This window comes from Daphnia pulicaria, chromosome 7 (assembly GCF_021234035.1).
Source record: "Daphnia pulicaria isolate SC F1-1A chromosome 7, SC_F0-13Bv2, whole genome shotgun sequence".
NCBI lineage: Eukaryota > Metazoa > Arthropoda > Branchiopoda > Diplostraca > Daphniidae > Daphnia > Daphnia pulicaria.
Genome location: NC_060919.1, coordinates 15,147,243 through 15,164,291, shown reverse-complemented (window position 1 = coordinate 15,164,291; position 17,049 = coordinate 15,147,243). Strand labels below are relative to the sequence as shown.

General features: G+C 38.9%; 1 protein-coding gene, 2 long non-coding RNA genes and 1 pseudogene across 5 annotated transcripts; 1 reads left to right on the top strand and 3 right to left on the bottom strand.

Moving 5' to 3' along the window:
• Positions 1-75: 75 nt before the first annotated feature.
• On the bottom strand, positions 76-2,519 carry LOC124350833 (annotated as a pseudogene).
• A 155-nt stretch (positions 2,520-2,674) lies between these two features.
• On the top strand, positions 2,675-5,238 carry LOC124350840. Of its 3 annotated transcripts, none has more exons than XR_006921141.1 (7): positions 2,675-2,901; positions 3,407-3,522; positions 3,592-3,808; positions 3,866-4,172; positions 4,233-4,378; positions 4,453-4,780; positions 4,859-5,238. It is a non-coding gene; the product is annotated as an uncharacterized LOC124350840 (long non-coding RNA). The 3 variants fall into 3 exon arrangements; XR_006921140.1 differs by having other exon boundaries at positions 3,404-3,522; XR_006921142.1 differs by lacking the exon at positions 2,675-2,901 and having other exon boundaries at positions 3,299-3,522; positions 4,453-4,541; positions 4,613-4,780.
• A 2,823-nt stretch (positions 5,239-8,061) lies between these two features.
• Positions 8,062-8,555, bottom strand: LOC124350901. The gene is made up of 3 exons (XR_006921260.1): positions 8,469-8,555; positions 8,253-8,393; positions 8,062-8,179 (listed from the first exon to the last, which is right to left on the bottom strand). It is a non-coding gene; the product is annotated as an uncharacterized LOC124350901 (long non-coding RNA).
• Positions 8,556-14,181: 5,626 nt separating this feature from the next.
• LOC124350628 lies at positions 14,182-16,384 on the bottom strand. The gene is made up of 5 exons (XM_046801417.1): positions 16,174-16,384; positions 15,949-16,106; positions 15,718-15,881; positions 15,506-15,657; positions 14,182-15,445 (listed from the first exon to the last, which is right to left on the bottom strand). Exons 2-5 carry the CDS (start codon positions 16,088-16,090, stop codon positions 14,383-14,385), a joined length of 1,521 nt encoding a protein of 506 aa, XP_046657373.1. The 5' UTR covers positions 16,091-16,106; positions 16,174-16,384; the 3' UTR covers positions 14,182-14,382.
• Between the last annotated feature and the right edge of the window lie 665 nt (positions 16,385-17,049).

Below are 17,049 nucleotides of genomic sequence, written 5' to 3'. Positions count from 1 at the left end.
ATGCTGTTTACGGCACCCCTTCACTCTGCAATGCTCCGGTAGGGGGTCGGCTTGACCCATACCTTAGGAGGACGCGTAACAATTTAAAAATATTTGAAAACAACTGAGTAAAAACAATTACAAAGTAAAATTTCAGTACGAGACAAAAGTGAATAAAAATATCTGAAACAGATTATGCAAAGGTAAGCTTTCTAGCGTTAGAAAGAAGAAACGTTTTAAATAGCATCTCTCTCTTAAATCGCATATCTCTCCATACCCATGTCAAACGTTTATTGACAGATTTTAGTGTGGGATGACAAATCAATCTCATGTGACAAAGGTGTGATGCTAACGTCGAAACGTTCTTGAACGTCATTTAAAACTTTAACGTCCTTTTCATCAGTTACAAATGTGATTCCCAAACCCTATTTAAAAATAAAATTAAAATAGTGAAAAGACAATCAGAGGAAAATGAGCTTACTTGAGTTCCAAAACGACCAGCGTAAGCGACCCGATCCAGGTACCTGTCTGAGTTTTCAGGCATGTCGTAGTTGAAAACGATATTGACACGTTCAATGGCCATGCCACGACCGACTCAATGTGTAGCTACCAAAATTCGCTAATAATAAAAAAAGAGAAATATAAAATGAAAACTAAAATACAAGTGATTTCATCTAAACTAGTATACCCCTTTTTGGAGTCGTTGAATTGTTGGTAGCGCGACAGACGTTCTGCTTCGGTCATGCTAAAGTGAATGGCGACGGCAGGCAAGTTTTGCTCGACTAGCGACTCGCAGAGCGCCATACAACGCGAAATGGATCTCACGACGATAACGACCTATCCATGGGAAATGGTGAATCATTTCCGGCAACACTCAAATACAACAAGTTCAGCTAACCTGGTTAAACTCAAGTAAGCCGAGTAACTCAAATAATTTTCCGTTCTTCTCGTCGTCCTTTAGTTTGACGTAGTGCTGCTGGAGACCGCGAAGAGTGAGTTTGGACTCGTCGTCGTCAACGTCCACTTCGGTTGGCTGCATCCAAGATCAAATTTTGTTAAACACAAGAGGCGCTACATGCAAGGTTGTTTGGAGAATTGGGGAGGAATAAGAGCAAAAATCAACCCTCGGCTCCCTCCAGCAAAATGTTTTAGATGCTCATGTGGTGGTCGTGTTGCTTTATTGACCGGAGTGTGAAAGGGCTTATTACATCTTGCATAAAGTCATAAACTTTTGGCAGACAGGACGGATCTCCTTGCTCAGCGTGGCGCTGAACATCATCACTTGTTTTTCACGAGGTGTGTTGCTGAAAATCTCCTGTACATCTCGAAGCATGTCTTGATGAAAAAATATGAATTAATACTACATTTCAAGCTGACTAAATAACACATTAGTGAAACGCTTTACATGTATCTTGAAGCATTTTGTCGCATTCGTCAAGAACAAAGTGTTTAAATGTGCAGAGGTTTAGTCTCTTCGTGCGGAGCAGCGTCGTTTAAGGACCAGGGGTTCCAACCACAATGTGAGGGCAATTTGTTTTCAAAGCTTCCTCATCTTTGCGAATATTCACACCACCAACGAATACACTAACCTAAAATAATTTCAATTCAAGTAATATTTTACAGAATTCATGTACTTTTTAACAAGTTCTTTACCTTGGTAGTCATATGCTTTGACAAACATTCATATGCATTGTAGATCTGGATAGCTAGCTCTCGAGAATGGCAAACAACATAAACCTGATTTTCCACCGTCTCCAATTGTTGGAGAGTTGCCAATACAAAAACAGTAGTCTTACCCGTTCCAGATTTGGCTTCACACAACACATCTATTCCCAAAACAGCCTGAGGAAGACACTCACACTGAACTGTAAGACATTAAAGAGTTGAGTTAGATTCCTAAGAAGAATATCTTAAGCCAAAAAACAAACATATAACAAGTCTGGAGCTCAAGAACAAATTGCCATCAAGTAAAAAGTCAAGTCAAGCAAGTGAGTTCTCTCTTTCTCTAGCTCAAGACCACATGTCGGCACGGTACAGAAATATGCCCCAGGTTAGAGCATTTAGCATTACTACTATAATTTTATGTTAAAGATTGTTGAAAAAAAAAAAGAAATTGCTAGTAATGAACAATGCAAGGGTACTTGTAAAAATGAAATAAAAAACAGTACCTTCAGAAAGATGTTCAAAGCCACAGTCAACGATAGCTATCAAAATTTCCGGCTTGAACTCAATATCTTGAAAACCAGAGCTATGAATGGATATGCCTTTAACTTCCTCCTTTGATGGAGCATCTCCACTTCCTTCAGTGGCTACTTGTTCCGTCGCCTCCTCATCTTCGTAAACCAAAGGATCTTTATTGTCTGCCATGCTTGAAATAATGGGATCATGGCAGGATGACGGATTCCCATGAGTAACTTCGTCCAAAAGTAAAAACAAAAATCGTTTCTGCCACTCTGCGTCTGCGACCACGAGACGAATGAAGCAGACGACATCACGACAGATAAAACGAGATTTCAAAAAGCAGTACGGAAATCCTCTACTAGGTGGCTGAGTGCCTAGAAAAATAAGATTTAGCGGTTTTTTTAGAAATCAAAATGATCAAATTCGTACAGTACAGTTCAAGGTAGTGATGGCAACCTAGTTTTTTTTGAAAACTAGGTATTACTATTACTCAGTGCGTAGCGCTATGACGGAATCGCAGTAGTAAAAAGGTTCATAAGTATCGTACTTTAGTAACTTGTATCGATAGTATATTTGCCATTGGAACAGTGTATCACTAGTAAAAGGTGTCTCAAATAATAATGTTCAGTAGAAATTGAAATAATTCTTAAAAACTGAACAAATATCTTTGAAACAAATGGCCATTAGTAAATTATTTCATAAGGTGGTGCATCTCAGAATGACGGAATCGCACTAGTAAAGGTTGTCATTAATAAAAGCTTTTTTTTTCTCTCATTAATATACAGTGTTGGAAGTAAAGTGTTCCATAAATAAAAGATATCACTGATATTTTGATTACTTAGTAACTGTAAACTATACCCGTAAATAACTAGCTCTTTAAGTAAAATGCTTCATAATAACGTAAAGGGTGCGTATCACTGTGACGGAATCGCACTAGTAAAAAGTATCTTAAGTATCGTACTTTACAAATCTGTATCAATAGTATATTTGTCATTCGTAACAGTGTATCAGTAGTAAAACGTTTTTCAAATAATAATGTTCAGTAGAAACTGAAATAATTCTGAAAAACTTTACATTTGTCTCAGAGACAAATGGTCATAAGTAAATTGTTTCATAATTCTATTTATTTGTTATTTTCATGTCTAAAAAAGAAATGAGTATGTGAGGTGACAGTAGTAAAATGCTCCAATAGTATTTAGCAACATTACGACAACGTCGCATGAGTAACCGTGTTGTTAAATAGCAGCTGCGGCCTGCGGCGCAGGTTCAGAATTTAGATTCAGACGACTAAAAGGCGTCGACGGCACGAAGGCACAAATCGAGGCGTCGTAGTGTAATTACGACGCATTTTTTGTGTCAAAAGTAATCATACTTTAGTTAATTGCTCCTTTTTTTGCAAAAAAATTAAAATTGTGTATCTTGAACATCCAGGTTTTCATTGGCAGCCTTGACGACTTTATGCGTTTTCCTTGCCATAAGTCCTGGTGTGTGTGAATCAGCATCTTGGCATCTTTGGTCGCCTGTGGAGATTTGAGAGAGATGGAACTTTTCCTTTTCCTTATGCTAGTGGCTGATAACCAAGAAATTTTTGACATGGTTCTCCACCTCACTGCTTATCATTATCCTGAAAATATCGTCTTGCCACAAGGTATTCAAGCGTGTAATCTTATCTTAATTTGTCACAAGCTAATTTTTTTTACTTTAGGATATACTCCTCCAAATCTGGCAGTTAGCACCCTTTACTGGAAGGCTTGGTTGATGCTATTGATGCTGATTGCTCATAATCCTGGCAGTCTTGGGTCTGAGGCATGGAATTCATTCCCTCCTATACTCCGAGCATTGATGGAGATGTGTATCACAAATGATTTGCTACTTCTTCTGGTACCACAGACCAAACAGAGTTGCAGGTGGCTGCAATTGAAAAGCAAACCATCTTGGAATTCGAAACAGATCTAGGAGCCGCCTCTACAAAAACTGTTATTACCGAGAACAATCCTTTGCTGCTTAGTCAAGTATTTAAAGCGCTCTTAACTTTTGATTTTCTTGCAAATCATTGTAATATTTTACTTTAGTTGACATCACTTGATCCACGAGGATCTACGCGACGACCTCCTCCGGCTGTTATTGAGCAGCTTCGAACTTTGAACGCAACACTTCGACTGGGTCACCTACTTTGTAGAAGTCGCCAACCGAACTTTTTATTGTAAATTCTGCATAGGTATGTGAAATAGTATGAATTTTAATAGCGAAATTCTAATCTAATTTTCTTCAATGCAAATTCTTTTTATGTAGGCAAGGAGCTGCGCAAACGAAGCCATGGCTGGCTGATTTGGTCGAGTCCAATGAAGGTGCTTGGAACGTTCTGCCTGTTCAATGTCTTTGTGAGTTTTTGCTTCACGAAGCAGCTGATGGTCTGCCTGTTAATGATCTAATGAACGATTGTAAGCAACAGCTTGGCAAACGCAAGGAACGTCGTCACAAACACCAACAGTTGGTCCAGCATCTAAGATTTTTGTTGACTGATCCCAATCAACTACCCGAAGCATGCCGTGAAGTCCTAGACTATTTGATGAGACGATTGAGTGCTCAGAAAGCTCTCGCCCGTCACCAAGCCCTCACGGTAAGAGTTTATTTTCATAATCAACGAGTTTGCTTAAATAATTATACGGCTCCATGATTATACATTACGTTTGCATAGGCATTGAGTGTGGTCTTGGCAGTAAAAGACGATGATATTACCATGAGTGATGGTGCATGCTCCGAAGGAACAGGAGACGATTCCCAGTTCTCTTGGCTTGTTCATCAGTTACCTACCATCCCACATTTCGAAGCCGTACGCCCTGCCGTGATTGCTGCTCTACGGGCCGCCTTTCTAATTGAAACACAACCACTAGCCATGTGTATGCGTCATCGTAAACATCCGATTCCGATATTTCCTTATTTTTCATAATTTGTCCGTGCTTTCCCCTTTTTTCCCCATTTTTATCCAAAATTTTCCAATATTTCCTAATTTTCTTGGAGCAGGACGCAAGTCCTGACTAGTGACGTTTTTTTTAATACATAGCCATCTAGCGCTCAGCTTGACATACATGATTTTGTAGTTAGTAGCATGGTTTTTTCGTTTTCATTTTGCTTATATGGATCAATCTCCAGCAGAAAATGTACTTGTAAAGTAACTTGATGACTTATTATCGAAATATCGTTTTATCGCCGGCGCAACTCTCCGTAACGACCAAGAAGTGAGCGTGGCCATCAACTAACTTTATTGACCAACCGAACCGCATAATTTAAATTTCTGATAGGTCAACTTTCGTCCAATAAAAAATATTAAAAAGCCAAAATGTTTTCAAAGAATCTTTTTATTATTGTTGTTCAGAACGATAGGTGCGAATTTTAATTGTCAGGCCTGCAAAATTTGAGTTCATCCTTTCCATATAATAATAATCATTTCAGGCCTAAACACGCGCATCACTCAAATAATTCACAATCAATATTATACCTAAAATAATGTACACTTACACACGTACGGTATATAATTCTGGATTGACGTTGGACAATTTTTTCCAAATTAAAAAAAATCACGAACTTATCTTTTTTTGTCACGATATTATTTTCCCTTTTTAAATCTTTTTAGACGGCAGTGATCCTTCTGAGCGAGCCGTCGTAATTGGTACCGGAAGAATGACTGCGCGAATGCCTGGGATGAAAAATAACGGCATCATCTTCATCGTCGTCGTCGTCCAAGTGATCCCTGCTGCGACGATGCTGATGGCTGCTGCTGCTCATGTCCGTCCGAGCCGGGAATTCCTCGTCTCCGGGAGTCGTCATGGCAACCCTGCAGAGCGTGCTGGTGGTCACGTCACGCGGGAGAGTGTTGCAGACGTAGGGTGGCATCTGTTGGCTGCAATTAGCTCAGGGCACCGTCACGTGACCGGCCCCGTGACACTAGTAGCAAATTGTCGTCTGCTGCTGGTGTAGCAACGCGTTATTACCTCCCGACGATCCGGTCATGACTTTGTAGTTGCTGTTCTCCGAGTCGGTGCTGAACTGGCGCAGATCGTGGACCAGCATCCGGCTGAAGGCCTTTATGTCCGGCATGTCACGCTCTTGACTTTGCTGCTTCTGGTAATTGTGGTGGCGCCGGATGGCCGACAGCGGCGGAGCGGCACCAGTTGCCGGACTGTGAACGGTCACGTAAGACGAACGTTCCGTTGCAAGAAGCTGCTGCTGGTAATGGACGGGGCAATCTCTCGGGTATCCGGACGTAACAGCCGGCGGCGGAGTCGGAATGGAAACGGATTCGTCATCGATGGAAGCCACTCCGCCGCCGATGGAAGAGCAAGGGCACGGGATTTTCACGAAACCGTTGCACTGATTCGTCGGCTGGAATAAGGATTCGCTGGGATGATGATGGGGAAGGCAAGCTGGCGTTAGGGGGTTGGTCATGGGGTGGTGGTGATGGTTCATCTGTGACGGCGGGGGAGGCGGAGGAACAATGGCCAGAAGGTGGGGCAGATATAAATGATGGATATAAATTCCAACAATTATTCGACGTCTGTCTTAATTTTCAAAACAAAGATCTAGGATCCGTCTTACCAGTCAAGCCGAGCATAAGGCAACCCTTTTCAGAATTAAGGATTACTGTTCGGTGGGTGTTCCCTGACGGTGACGGATCATTTATCGGAATACACAAAATGTAGCCTGCTGTTGTAGATCATCTCTCTTCGGGATTCACGAATATATATATAGACCCACTACGGACAACTGAAGCCGGCCAAAGTTTGCTACTGACCTTCTGGTCTTGATGGATAGCCTTCAGGAGTTTAATGAACTATATAGATCGACTTTTTGCGCTTTTATACGTATAAAAGGATTTCCTGTTATCGAGTATGGGAGGAACTAAATCTTTGTTTTAAATTTCCACCACGCACTGATTTAAAATTTATGATTTTATGATAAAAAAAATAGTAATTGAAAATTGAATTGTATGAATACGTTTTTCACATGAGTTATACGTAACAGTGGGATTACATCATTAAAATGGCGTTCTATTTCAATGATCTGACCTTCGTTGGAAATTTTGAACAGACTAATACGAACATTTTGCCGAATTAGCTTTTTTAAAGACGGAACTAATGATAAGTCCCAAGCTCCATCAACCACTTTCACGTCCCCATCGGAAAGTCAAAATTTTTTTTATTTTGACTGATTTTTTCTAATGATTCAGTGGACTCGGCTCCATACATCACACTCAGCGTGATCGCCATCCACAGCCTATCAAAGGGGGGTTTCAGATGGGCCGCTGTGATCGACTGGAAAGATCGGGAGAATATTTAGGAATTACCTTATCCTTGACCATTCGCCATAGCCGCGGCCTATACATTCGGCCACCAACCCAACATGTGAAATTGCATGAAGGTCTTGATGGAAACCCAGGCGTTGCTGGTGCGGCTTTGACCTTTACGGCGAAAGCGGATGTTGACCCCAAAACGATCATCACTGATCAAAGTATTTCTATATGCAGTATAAGGATCGAGCATTCCGTTTCAAGGTGAAGTTTAAATTTCAAAGCTTTCATCGCCCACGTATGAGGTGTACTGATCTATAGGCCTATACAGCGGTCCTATCTGCCAGAAGGTGGGGCTGCCGTGTAACCCAAATCGACTGGCGTCTACACTAGAGCTAAAGTCATTTTCCGGTGCATTTCCTTTTTGGCAATTCGATTTCGGTGCCAATAAATGAACAGGAAAAATGGCAGAAGTACCGGCTACCTGTTTTATCCCAAATAAATATAAGGTATAATTTAAAATCAATTTAAATGTATAAAATGATGGTTGTGAAAATACCTCGCCAGCTAAGAAACCGTAAGAAACCGATGACTACCAAATAGAAACTGTAGCCTAGGCGTAGGTGAATATTGGCGGTTATAATGATGAGCTGGGCCTTAATTTACTTTTACTTCCGATTTCAGCCGTGAAAACCGAGACGTAAACAACCAGACCGAGTAAAAGTAACCATCCTGAATAAAAAATTTAAAAACAAAAATACACTTGATCAAAATTTTAAAAATAATTCCAATCGAAATAAAATACCGGAAAGGATAAAAGTGACGCCGGATAGAAAAGTGCAATAGCGTCTCCTGGGTGCAAAGTGGCCGAGGAAACAGGAAATCTCTCCGACGACCAACAGAGCGGTGGCCATGAAAAAGAACGGAGCCGACCTCAAGACCGCATCTGTTGGAATCAAAATAAATAAACATTAATGTATCCAATGTTAGGAGCCCGGAATAATAATGAAACTTCTCTTACAAGGGATTGAGAGTGTCGAGTCATTGGGATCGGGACTGTACTCTTCCGTTGGGAAATAATCGATGTTGAAACAGTAGCGTTCCGTCTCTCCAGCTGAAAGAAATTCCCACGTCATTTGATTTCTATTTGATGGTCTTTAAAAATCATTTAAGCGAAATGTACGACTGGTGTAGCAAAGAGTCCAGAGTCCGCTGACTGTGAATTTGGAGAGGTACTCGAGTTCGGGATCTCCGGTTCGGTTGAATTTCGGGTTGGACATTTTCTCTTCGCTGTAGAGAAATGGCCGGTGACGAGTCCGATGGCGACGGTGACGAACGCCATGGAGGCCGACAGCGGAGTGAGCAGCCGGAGTAGGCGGATTACCGCATCCAAATCGACAGCGATATATGTTAAAGTCAAATATCTTCTAATTCCATATTGCTAATAATAAATTTTGCTGTAACTTAAGCCTTAAGCTTTAAAAAAGTGCGACGCGGGGTGGCGACTAAGTCGCACACCTTATGATTCACAGATCTTTATGGAATGTTCCGATATGTTTGATTGATATCTATACTAAAAAAGTAAAAGTATCACGGTAATTTAAGCGATAAACGAAGCGCGAAGGGGGGGGGGAGGGCGGGGGTTGGCAGGCAGCGGGCAGCCAGACACGCACAGTACTAGCTATTTGAAGAAAACAAATTTAAATTCTGCCGCTAAGCTGCAACGCTGCCGAATTTCAGAAAATTGTACCGAATTCTACCATACACTAAGAGTCATCTAGCGTGTAAAATTGCAAACAAATTGAATATACTTGTGGAACAGAATACTTATGATACAGTTTTTTATTGTGAAAAATTTGAATATTCATGTACTACAAAGTATCTTTGCAACGAAGTTCTAATGAGACATATATTTAAGATACGCTTTCTTTATACTACACATATATAACTTTATGTTCTTATGTTCAAATTTTACTTATAGAGCTAGTTATTTACGAGCATAGTTTAGAGTTACTAAATAATCAAAATATCAGTGGTATTTTTTATTTATAGAACACTTTACTTCCAACACTGTATATTAATGAGAGAAAAAAAAAGCTGTTATTAATGGCAACCTTTACTAGTGCGATTCCGTCACTCTGAGATGCACCACCTTATGAAATAATTTACTAATGGCCCTTTGTTTCAAAGATATTAGTTAAGTTTTTAAGAATTATTTCAGTTTCTACTGAACATTATTATTTGAGACACCTTTTACTAGTGATACACTGTTGTGAATGGCAAATATACTATCGATACAAGTTACTAAAGTACGATACTTATGAACCTTTTTACTTGTGCGATTCCGTCATAGCGCTACGCACCCTTTACGTTATTATGAAACATTTTACTTAAAGAGCTAGTTATTTACGAGTATAGTTTAGAGTTACTAAAAAATCAAAATATCAGTGATACTTTTTATTTATGAAACACTTTACTTTCAACTCTATATATTTATGAGCAAAAAAAAAAAAGCTGTTATTTATGGCCACCTTTACTAGTGCGATTCCGTCACTGTGAGACGCACCGCTATTACTAAATACCTAGTATTTTAGAAAAAGTAGGTATTACTAGGTTATTATACCTAGTATCAAAATAAATTCAACTAGGTATCGGGGAAAAAAACTAGGTTTTTACTATTACTAGGTATAAACTAGGTAACTAGGTAAAGTGCCTAACTAGGTAAAAATACCTAGTTACCTAGTTTCGATATTTCTCTGTTTATACTTCCAAATTACATAAACAACACAAATACAACAACTTGTAACTGAATTTTTTCTTTTTATTGCAATTTCTGTCCCGCTAAGATCAAGGATAAGATTGAAAGGACTAACGACGAAGCGATAAGAACGGAAATTGAAAATTAGAGACTGAGAATTCATATTCAGAAGTCAAAGTTTTTGTTGAATCGGCAAAGTGTTTGCGATTCTACCAAGACAGGGGAGACATTTGCTTTCTTGCCTTTGCAAGAAAGACCACTACACGAAAAGAGACGCTCTGCAGAGGCAGAAGTAGCTGGCATGGCGAGATACTGCAAAGCAATCGGCGACAACTTAGGAAATCTCCCGGACTTTTCTCTCCAGAAAACGAAGGGGTCCACTTCCTCATGAAAATCTCCTTTGTTTAAGATCTGAATGTACTCCTCAACCTCCCTTTTCAATTCGGCAATATTAGAATTTTCTTGTACAGCGGAAGCGGAAGATGAAGTGTTTACAATTCTTCTACGCTTGAACAGTTGAGTATGTGGATCTGAATTAGGAAGACAATTTTTTAAAGTTGAATTATTGAATGTAGGCTAAGAAGAAATTAAAGGATTGAAAAATTTCAATCAAGAAAAATCACCTTTAGATTGCGGATGAGTCTCAGTGGGAGTAGTTCCTTCAATCTGCTCTTCTTCGGGAACTGCGATCAGGCAATTTCCTTCGGCTATTTCCTGTTTTATGAAATTCAAAAGTCTGCGCTTTCCTTTTTGAAATAGTTCTCCGGTTAATTCCAAACTTTTACTTGGATGGAGTAAGGAGCAAATCAAATAAATTTGATCAAATTCCTCATGTTTTACATCCATAAAACTTCCAAATCGTTTTTTCATCTCCGTAAGTCCTACTTCGCTTAAACGCCTCATACTTCCATCACGGTCCTTTTCTTTAGTAGTTTGGAAGTGCTCTTCCAGCGACAAGATGGATGGAATTACCGAAGCTGCAGTTGGGTAGACGTCTCCTTCTAGATAGGTAGTTGCCATGGCTAATGGTTTTAAGAAGAGAACAATTTTTGCAACGTTAGCCCAATCAAAATCAATTCCCCAAACGCGTTCTCGGCAAACGGAAATAATTGCTGATTTCAATAAGAGTACACGCTGAAGGACAAAAAAGAAACTATTCCATCTTGTTTTTGCAATTTTCAGTAGCTTTTTTCCTGTTAGTCTCTTCAGTTCTTGATTCGCAACGCCAGAAGTATTTATCTTTTTCAACAATTTCAAGACTTTTTTTCGAAGTTTGCTCACGCACGACCTCTTTAGATCCAAAATTTTTTGGAAAATAAGGTTTAAGGCATGAGCGACGCATGTCTTCCTTTTTGGAAATGCTTGACGGAAATCTTCTTGATCAGCTTCATAAACATAATCTTCTTGCTCGGCTTGATGATCTCCATTTTCTTCCGCGTGTCCATTTCCATCGTCTGATTCATTGTCTGTTAGAAGTTCGTCGTCATCGTCACTTTCTTCATCGGCTATTTCAATGTCTAAGTCAATCTCCACGTAGATCTCATCAGTACGTTCAGGGTCAGGTGTAGGATCTTCAGCTTGATCTATCGATGGAGTTGCTTTAAAATATTGAATAACTTTGTACGGCTGTAATACAACATTAGCTCCTTTATCAGTTGTAAAACGGATCACTTTTTTCAAATCTAAATCAAATTCGGCGAAAAGTTGTTCCAAAAGCTCCCTAATACGTAATCCAGTATGCGGATGGGGAAAATCTCTACACGCCAAAGCCGCTACTTCGATTCTTGCTGAATTCGGATTGTAGAATAAAGCTACAACACCCAGATAAAACTTGTCGAGTCCTGGCTGGCTCCAAATGTCCAATGTCACGAAAAAATTCTTCACTGTTTTTAACAATGCGATGACATTTGTCCTAACTCTTGTTGAATAATCAATAACCCACTTCTTTAGGGTGTTTCGGCTTGGAAGAGAGTCGGCAAGCCGACTGTTTGCATTAAACAGCAATGCATGGAAATAACTGCTTTCTACCATGCTTAGTGGGAAGGAGGTACATCCTGCTAGGCGAGTGAGATCCTCTTTAAACGACTTGTAGGCAGAACTTTTGGGAGGATACGGATTTCTGACCCGCGGTTTTAAGGGATTTGATGGTTTGTTGAAGAAATCTACGATTCCTCCTGAAGATCGGGATACTCCTGAGCCAGCTCCGGGAGGTTCTTTACTTTTATTTTCAGCTGCTGCTGCGTCATATTCTTTCAGTTTCTTCATCTCTTCTGGGTGGTGGTGCTTTAGGTGAAGTCTCAAGTTTGTGGTATTTCTTCCATTGCCGACAAAAGAGCAATCTTTCTCTTCGTTATCTTTATCTTTTATCTTTACCAGACAAAACGATTTGATATCTTTTACCGATCCTTCTAATCGAAAATATTTCCAAATAGGGCTCCTCTTCTGAGGCCCCCTTGGTTTTGGAGTGTTTGGACGAGACGATGATTCTGAATCGTTGTGAGAGGAAGACTCAATTGCTTCATCGTCGTGAAAGTCACCTGAACCTGAAGTAACACTCGATGGGTTTCTTCTACGGTTCGGAGTAGACGTTTGAAGTACTTCTTCAATGTCTTCATCTCCAGATATTTGTTCATTTGTAGCTGTAGAAGTAGAAGAGTGAGAGTTTTCTGCCATTTTGTGAAGAGATGAGTTGATATGATATGAGGTGAGTCTGAAGACTGTAGTGGAGAGTGGAGAACGTAGCCAGATACAGCCTATACACACATTACAGAAATAGAGAATATGATTTTCAGAATTATAAACAACTAAACAAGTTTACAACTTACAAGTTGGAGCCTCAGTTTCAGTACGTATCAGTGACAGTGATTCAGGATTTCTGATAGCTTTGATAGATTTCTGTAAACACATAAGAAGTTAGTCAGTGAGGGAATCAATAAACACGTAACAATGGGTAATTACCTAGCAAAGCTAACTTGGAGAATATAAGTTACGATTCAAGTGGGCCACTCCAACACCTTTGACTTTGAATTCAAGAAAATGGCTGCCAGCCGGGCCTGTGATTTGTGATGCCTTTGTCTGTCTACCAGAAAGCAGAGAAGCTTAATTAAATAAAAGCATAGTTGCCATTTATTTGACAATGCTGCAAAAAAAAAATGGGAAATACCTAGGTAATTATTTATTACATAAATACCTAGATAATTATGATTACCTAGGTAATCATTTTTCAAAAACTAGGTATTACTATTACTAGGTATACCTAGTAATAGATTTTTTCCCGAAAACTAGGTAAAAGTAGCTGAAAAAAAACTAGGTATTACTAGGTAACTAGGTAATACTAGGTATTACTAACCTAGTAATGCCACCACTAGTTCAAGGAAGGGGTTTGTCCTGCACTCCTGCGATAAATGGTAAATGGATGCGGGAAAGCATTTTACCATGTGTTGACCAATAAAGTGTTGATGACAGAATTGTGTTGGCACGACCACGCTGATTTACGATATTGAAACAAATACTGAACTTGTTGGCAGTAAGATGGTGGAGAGCGGGGTTGGAAGACGAGTTGACACTCTAACGCAATAATAACACAACTCAACGAATAAAAATGCAGGTCTTCCTAGCCTATGTAGTAAGAACAGGTAGCAGTTATCCATGCCAGGATAAGCGATCCACCAAATTTAGTAAACTATAACAAAACAAAAAATCAGAATAAATGGGAATTAACAAAAAAAAATGAGATTTGATTTGCATACTCTGGACGTCGACTTTAATTCATGGATATCCAGCATGATGTCGCACCTACTTGGCCACTACTGAATGGCTCAATCAAGAACAAAGAGTTAACTACGCAATTTTAATCGTGTGATTACACTACGCAATTTTAATCGTGTGATTACATATGATAACATCGATCAGGTATTCCAGGATATTCAGAAGATAGAATAAGTCAAGTGATAAGGAAAAAAACTATTGGTGGAAATCTATTTTCAAACTTTATTAGTGGGTAGTAGGACTACAACAGACAAAAAATGGAAATTTGGCACACTGTCCTTTGGGCATAAGCCCTACATGACAGGAATGAAAGACAATGTGACATAGTTTACGAAGCTTCACGACCGATCACAAGGGAAATTTAAGGGAACAAAATAAGACAAAGTCTCCAACACCAAGATTAATTTTACTAATAATAACTCGAATAATAATCGATGAGTAATTGCCAATTGTTTTTTTTAGCTTGCCTTTCCCAACACTCTGCATTACTCTTCGATATTTCAGCACACCGATCGATCAAGACATCTTTAAGAGGGTTTTGAGTATTCATGAAAATATCAATTCCTTTCTCGGTCACATTGTCGCATAACATAACGACTAACTTTTCAAGATTATTGAATTTTTGAATTCTAGCGACCTTTTGAAGAATGTCGTCGTTGAGCGTAGAACATCTACCAATCAATATTTCCACTAATAAAGGCGAAGACAACAACAAGATCAAGTGTTCGCGCGGTATACCACTACCAAAAAGTCTCAACTTTTCCAGTTGCTTTAATACTTTAGGTTCAGTCGGTTCAGTCTTAACCCATTCTTCAACAAGTTTGGCGGTGAAATAGTTTAAATTATCGATAAGGTCAAGGGAGTGAAGGTTTGGGCAAAGCTGTGTGATTACCAGAATATTTACATCACTCAACCTGGATAGGGAAAGTGCCTTCAGTGATGAATTTCCAAAGGCTTTTAAAATTGGAGTCACACCGCCACCAAACGTGACGTTACCATTAGAAGGGGAAGTTCCACTCATTTTAAAATTACGGAGATTTTTAAGAGACAACAAATCAAGCAAATCACTGTCTGTCAGTCCTAAGTAGCTTTTGATTTCCACCTCGGTCACAGACGGGCACAGAGACACAACAAATCCCAGAGCTTTAGGGATGTAGGAAGCGTAAGGAGCGATTTCTAAACATACCAGAGAATACTTTGGAATCTCTAACTTTTGGATCAAGAAAAACTCTGTGTGAATTCTCGCAAAGGTTTGAACAGTAGCCATATCCCAGACTTGAAGACTATGAAAGTTTTCTAAGATCAACTGCACTCCTACGGAAGTTATTAACGTACCACTCGAACGCAACTTTACAAGAGATTTGGGCAGCCCCAATCCATCAACTCCACTTCCTAGATTACGCGTTGCACCGTCACACAATCCTTTAACTCCAATATCTGTGATATTCTGGCAGTGATAAAAATCTAGTGCTCTACGAAAGAAACCATAATTATTTTTTTTTAACAATTTTGGCATCAAACAAACTTGTTACCTCAAATGTGTGCAGCAAGTTCCTATTACTTCCAAGCTGCTGTCATCTGCTTCAGAATATGAAATGTCCAGTACTTGTAATTTTGAAAGCTTAGGAATGAAAGAAGTAAAGAATTCATCACTAAAAATCTCCATGCCCAGATGTTTTAAGTTCTGAAATAGAAAAGTGTCGTGTTTTGATTTGAAAGGAAGTGTAAAAGTAAAATTTCTTACTACACATCTCATTGAATTATCAAGCTCAATGGATTGATCATCTTCACTTTTTAAATGACTGAGATTCAAGGTCTCTAAATGTGGAACTGCCAGTATACCGAGAAATTGTTTCAAACATCCTTTGCTTCGAAGAGAATTGATAATGTCCTCCAATAACTTGTTGGCTATTACATAATAATACAATTTAAAAGTACTTTAATATGGATAGATCAGTGATAGATGCCAACTTACGCAATTGATCAAAAGGACTGTCAATTGATTTGTTGAGGTTACCAAAGTCGCTGTTTGGTTTCTCACACAACAGAGCCATGTTGTTGACAACAAAATCAAGGCATGTTTTGTATAGTGACTTCACTCCAATCAATTGTGGCATCTTGGATTTGAATGATCTGTTATAGTAAGATAATCTCCATTAAGTTTTAATCAATACATGATTAGAAACCATAGGAAACTTACCAGTTTTCAAGGATAACACATGTGCAACGAAATTGCCACCTTCACTGTTTGTAATGAAATAGTCCGAGATAGTCAACTTGGACGTCGAAATAACTTTAACGTTTTAAATTAGTGTCCCAGTGAGTTGTGGAGAGATCTCAAGATTAAGATATTTAACGACGACTGGACGTGTGGCTTATTAACGAATATAATTCTCAAATTCTCGCCTTTCTTTATTGGTTAAATCTATTGCCACGAAAATGTTTTCGTGACACGACAGGTTCGACTCACTATTGCAACGAAATCTGACGATATTGTTTCGTGTCAAATCAGAGCACTTTGTCTATTGCCACGAAAGCCTACTAGTCCTCTGTTTTCGTGACAATTTTTCGTCTGAAATGGCTATTGCCAAGACATTTCGTTGCAATAAACAAACCGTTGACTATTGCCACGAAAAAATAAATAACAACAGATAGATGGCGTACAAGTGTCAAAATTCAAATTAATTGTGCCTGAGGCATGTAACTTGCAAGCACGCTATCCTTTTGAAAAGACCCTTCTTACAAAATCGTTGTAGCCGTATAGTAAAATGGCTATTGCCACGAAAATTAAAAAAAAAACACGAAATATGCAGTTGTATTAATATCGTTTCATAGAAATAGAAATAAGTACCTCATTTGAAAAAAGAATTAAATTCGTTATTTTATAAAATCAGTTTTATTTTCAAAGACATAAATGATTAATTGATTAGATAACGTTAGATAACAAAACGCAGTTTTTCGAAACTTTTTATGCTATCTTAAACACTGTTTAAACAGTTTGGACTAATAAGTAATAACCTGACTCATTTTCTTTAAAATAATTAAGTCAATCGGAGGTACAAAATAACTTAGACAA

Excerpts from the sequence above, each read along its gene's own strand:
- LOC124350628 (XM_046801417.1), bottom strand. The coding sequence starts at position 16,090 with ATGCCACAATTGATTGGAGTGAAGTCACTATACAAAACATGCCTTGAT. Across the intron at positions 15,882-15,948 it reads CAGTCCTTTTGATCAATTGC|CCAACAAGTTATTGGAGGAC; the intron begins GTAAGTTGGCAT and ends ATTATGTAATAG. Across the intron at positions 15,658-15,717 it reads ATAATTCAATGAGATGTGTA|AACTTAAAACATCTGGGCAT; the intron begins GTAAGAAATTTT and ends TTTCTATTTCAG.